Source organism: Scylla paramamosain, chromosome 11 (assembly GCF_035594125.1).
Source record: "Scylla paramamosain isolate STU-SP2022 chromosome 11, ASM3559412v1, whole genome shotgun sequence".
Lineage (NCBI taxonomy): Eukaryota > Metazoa > Arthropoda > Malacostraca > Decapoda > Portunidae > Scylla > Scylla paramamosain.
Window position 1 is genome coordinate 5,772,501 of NC_087161.1, and position 5,603 is coordinate 5,778,103.

The 5,603-nt window shown below is 41.0% G+C and overlaps 1 protein-coding gene across 3 annotated transcripts in view; it reads right to left on the bottom strand.

Annotated features, from left to right (window-relative positions):
• The window catches only part of LOC135104880 (serine/threonine-protein kinase stk11-like), a 14,431-nt gene extending 9,300 nt beyond the window's left edge, over window positions 1–5,131 (bottom strand). For 2 of the 3 annotated variants that reach the window (XM_064012603.1, XM_064012604.1), the window contains exons 1-2: window positions 4,869–5,131; window positions 303–542 (exon numbers count right to left, since the gene is read on the bottom strand). In XM_064012603.1, coding sequence (XP_063868673.1) covers window positions 303–542; window positions 4,869–4,991 — 363 coding nt within the window. In that variant the 5' untranslated portion in view covers window positions 4,992–5,131. Of the gene's footprint in view, window positions 1–302; window positions 543–932; window positions 955–4,868 lie in introns of those variants that run through there. The other variant, XM_064012605.1, reaches the window with a different exon arrangement.
• Window positions 5,132–5,603: the final 472 nt, after the last annotated feature.

Genomic DNA, 5,603 nt, shown 5'->3' on the forward strand with positions numbered 1-5,603 from the left:
AACACCACACACAGATTTCCCTTCTGGTTGTAGTCCACACCCCACCAACACTCCCTCCACCACACCACCACCAGACACCACACCACCTACGCAGGCACCACACCAGTCACACAGACCACATCACACCACAACACCCACACAGACACCACACCAACCACACAGACCCCACACCAACCACACAGACCACAGCACACCACAACAACACACAGACACCACACCACCTACACAGGCCCCACACCACAAATACAGACCACACCACACCACAACACCCACACAGACACCACTACAACATCCACACAGACCTTGCCCTTCTCCTGGTTGTGGTACACGTCGCACAGGCTGATGACGTGGCGGTGCCGAAGTCGCCGCAGCAGCTGGATCTCGCGCTGCACGTTCTGCTCTCCATTGGGGATGCGGCGGAGGGTCTTACGCTTCATGATCTTGACGGCGCGGCGCTGCAGGGTGTCCTGGTCCAGGCATTCCTTCACCTTGCCGTAGCTGCCCTCCCCAAGCTTGTCGCCCATGACATATCGCCCCACCAGCTGCAAAGAGCGAGGAAGGGCAATGGTCTGGTTAGTTTGGTGACAGGTTGTGTAAAGTGTGTATGTGAATTCTTATTTATGAACATTCAGTTATTTATTATCATTATTGTTTTTTTGAGGGTATGAATATGTAAGTTTTGCTCTTTGTTTTGATTTACAAATGCAAAATTCACATTTAACAACAAAAACCTGAAAGAACTAGTCAAAATATTGATAAGGTCTTGAAAGGAAAACTAAAAAATAAACATCATTTATTCTGATCTAGAAATCTTTAAATTCTGAATATTTTTAAAGATAGTAGCTTTCATAACTGCAGTTTGTTAATGGTAAGTACATGAAGCCTGTTCAAGACTTATTTGCCTCTCAGCCAAGGTACAAAAAGCAACATACTATTCAGGTTCTAACTCTCGTGGCTTTCAAAAAGCGCCTCTTCTCACTCCACACACTCAGCCTTCTACAGTATGCTGGAAACACTTCAGGAAATCTTGTTCCAGCACAGCTGCCAGGTGTGCCACTGCATTCTGCACAACAATGCCTCAGTTCTCAAGATGAGAGCCTTTCAGAGCCATCTTCATCTTAGGGAACAACTAGAGATTACAAGCAGCTGTATCTGGAGAGTAGGGGGCCCGATCAACCTGAATGATTCAGTGCATGGCCAAGAAGTCCTCGATCAGATGTGAAGAACAGGTTGCAGCACCATCATGAGGCACCTGGCAGTTGCCAGACTGCACAGATTTCTGGTGTCAGATTGCATTCTTCACATCTGACCCAGGATTTCATAGCCATGCACTGAGTTTTTCAGGCTGAACAGATTACCTGACATGACTCCTTGTGGTTACTAAACTGAAGGTGCCATTGAAAGGCCTTGATTTGGGAGCTGAGGAGACATCATGCAGAATGCAATAATGCACCCGGTAGCAATCCCACAACAGGACTTCCATAACCAATGCCACAAATGGAATGACTGATGAGGAAAATATATGGAGACACAAAGGGCACACTTTGAATAATGGTAGAGTTAGACCATAAAAACCTTATCCAATTTTTATATAACAAAATGGAAAATAAACCTGTTCTAAATGAAGTTGTCTGAGGAATGAGTGTGAAATGTACCTGAATCAGCATAAGTGGGCATTATTGTGATAAATTATTGCAATAATTCATTGCGATAACGATATTGGGTTATCAGTTATCTGATGATTATTTTTCCTGCTATATCAATTCATTGGTATCGCTGATAATTTTGGTTCCAAAATAGCAATAATTGATAATTTCAGTTTTTGGAACATGAGCATGTTGAAGTTTTAAACTTTCAAAATCAAATGCAGTTATTTTACTTAAAACAGTACTTTTCATTGGTGAAGAGACAGGATAAACATTGAATTTGAATTTTTTCTAAGATTTTTCTAAGTTTTCTAAGATAAAGATAAAAATAAAGATTTGGAATTACTGATTTTTTAATTTAGAATATCAATATTGTTATCGCTAGTATCAGAATTTTGGATTTGATTTATCGGTTATTAGTTATCAGGCAATAAATTTATTGCCAGTTTTTTATTATTATTGGTTATCGCCAATATGGTTATCATTATCGATTTATCAGTTATCGTGATAAATTTTTCAGTTATCGCACCCAGCTTTGTGAGTCCGTGAGGAGTGGAGTCAGTAGTCAGGGCAGTGTCTGAACATAATGAAAGCGATCCGTAATGCTTGGACGTGCCAGTATAATGAACAGAACTGTGTAACATAGCCTCTGTCACTGTAATTGCTGATCAAAGCAATGAGGTGATAAAGCTGCTTAATTTACAGTCAATTTCACAAAAATGAGAGGAGAGTCAAGATAGGAGCTGATTGAAGAGATGGTGTGACCTGTGACACCTATGACAGCTAAGTAATGTAATAAATAATCTCTAAATAAATGAGCTAATTAAAATACCAAATGTTTTGCTCTTATGAAACTGAATTCCATTGACAACTTCAGCAATTTTCATCCCAGCCGTCACTTTACACTGCAGCTACCAGCACCCAGGCCCACCATGAGCAGGTGCGAAGGATGTCTCCACCACTCACACCAGGTTCCCAGGTGCCTCCACTGCCTGAGGATGTGTCAAGTGAGGCTAACTTTACATGCCAGTCAAGAGGGCAGCTACATCCTTCCACAGTGACCCTTATACAGGACTGGCAGGTGATAGACTTGACTAACATCTCGCAATGTGGAAAAGCAACACATAATTTCTTACTTATCATTATTCTAACAGTGGTTCTCAATCACTTGCGCAGGACAGGAGGGGAAAAAATCACAGAAAATTAGACTCACTGACTATTAGTACATAGGAGATGCAGCTACCTATTTATCTATCTGTTTATCTGATTCTATCACCTGCTAGCTCAAAGTGACAAGCTGCGCAACCTCACTACACCACCATGCCTGAACTAATATAAATGATGAACTACTATTTGGTTTTCCAATACTTTTCCAAGCAATCTTTCATTTCATGATGGTAAAAATTATTTCTGAGAACTTTTTTTATTCCATATCTATCTATCTATTGTGGCATAGTTGGGGAGGGGGTTGAGTGAATAGTGCAGGGAGAAGAGGGCCCCAATTGCACTGAACCAGCTTTTTTTTTTTTGGGGGGGTGGGGGGTGGCAGAGCCTGCAAAAAGTTGACAGCCCTGCCCTATACTTACCTATAACATCATGCAGAATAGCAGGTTATGAGAGCATGAAATAGCATCTGATCTAGTTTAAAACTGCCCTCCACCAATCCTCTTCAGGAGAGGCTAGCCTGCTACTGTTGAGAATTGAGGCTTGACTCATTTGTTCTCTAAATATTTTTAACTCTGAGAAAAGAAGTGGGAAATCAATAATACCATTGCAAAGAGGAAAATACCTGAAGTATGGATGAGTGTATGTAATTTTTTATTCCTCAATTGGTTTCCGACTACTTATTTCTTGACTGAGAACATCTATGCATATAAATCTGAAAAGCAATAAGAACAATTCTTACACCATTCCTCTGTCACCAACTCTCTCACCCACATCTAAACCAAGCACATCTAGGTAAATGAACCTTTCCTCCTCCTATGAAAGGTGATGCTGTCATTCCTACAACATTCCTATATCAGCAATTATTTCCCCATACACAGCCAACACTGAATATCAGCAAGCAGCCAATGGGCAAAGCTAGACAACACACAGCCTCACAATTGGAGCTGTATCATTGCAGACAAGGCAATCACCAAGACCTGAGTGGATTTTGGTTGGTCTTGCCTGTTCTGTCACTGCACAAATACCATTCAGCAGCAGAAAAATTAGTCATTAAGCCGTGAAATGTGGAATGTGTAGGATTCAAGGTTCTTTCTTTGACAATTCTCTTACGTTATTTAGCCATCACCCCACTAAACACAAGCAAATGAAGTAAAATGCCAAATATGACCTCAAAGTAGCTGTAGTAACACATTCAACCCTTTTACTGCTGTGTGTCCCCTCAAGCTTGATAAAATGCTGAGGTGCAAGCTTAGAGTATAGTTCTGAAGGACACCACTGACAGCATGGAGTGACAGTGAGGCTTAAACATTCTTGTGCCTGTGGTTTCATTTCCCCTCAGTAAAATTTGGTTCAGTTCAGTGGAAAGGCCATTGAAGACAATGTGTGAAGGAAGGCATGAGAAGAATGAACACTGGGGAGAGATTGTCTATAACAGAAAAGAAGAAAAAAAAAAAAAAAAAAATAATAATAATAATAATAAAAATAAATAAATAAACAAAACATAAAGGGGAGAGACTCATAAACCATTCAACTCCATACTAGGAAAAAAAAAACTTTATACAAAATGATGATGATGAAAATATAGGATGACTGAAATAAAATGTATTGTTTTATTTATTTATTTTATTAGCAGTCAATTAAGCAGAAAATGTCATAAGTCAGTGAACAGCATGACTAAGCAGGCCATTCTACAAGCAGGCAGGCAGCAGGGAGATGAAAGAAGACAGGTGAGAGGAGCCTAAATTAAGGTGCGGCAGGTGACAGGTACCTCAGGGATAACAATGTGAATTATTGTTTACACTTCACCCAGCCACACCCAAGACACCCACATCCCCACCACCCCCTGCACCCCCGCCCCCAACCACTACACGCACACCCAGCCTTCAAACACGATCAAAACACGAAATACACACAAACAAAACCTAAATTAAACCCACACCCTGCACGCCCCGTCACGAAAAAAACCCACCCGGAGTAAACAAGAAACCCAGAACACAAACTGGAGCACAGACAGACATAATAAGAGCCAAACACGTACAAATCAATGGTAAATACCTTGTACTTTCTCTTCGGGGGGCAGTATATAATCTCGTTGGAGTCAATTCTCTGTATAAGGAAGGCGTCATCTTCTGCGGTGTCAAATTCCATATATCTATCACTAGCCAGGTCCGGGTCCATGTTGCCCTCACGCCACGCACATCACGGGGCCTGCCTCGAGGTGCACGGAGCCCTGGGGAGCCTTACAGTACGAGGAGGAGGTGGAGGAGGAGGAAGTCACAACACGGACGGCCCTCTGGAGTCAAGACCTGCTCATCATCGTCATCAGCAGCACCCTCTATCAAAGGAAGCACTCATCTCGCCTTATTTAAAAGCTATGCACGGGATACTGACGCTGTTTCCTTTACTATCACATCTTGTGGGAAATAAAGATAAATAAATAAACAGTCGTATGTCAGTGTCTGAAAACTATATACGTATGTGAGGTGATAATGTTTAATTGCCTCTATCTAAAGATGCACTGATATTTTCCATGAAAATGATAATACAGACTAATCGCCATTATTTTTTTTAGAACTACAACACTCAGCACATAAATAAAACCACACAAGCCTTATACAAGACCTTAAAACAATGTGAAATCATAATAATAATGTTTATTTCTATGAAGAGATAAACTGGTCTCAACCCACAAGTACATGGATATACAGCACATACTACTAATATACACGAAAATACACAACAATAAATAGTAAAAAAAGACAGAACAGCTCCATACAAGACGGGGAAAGA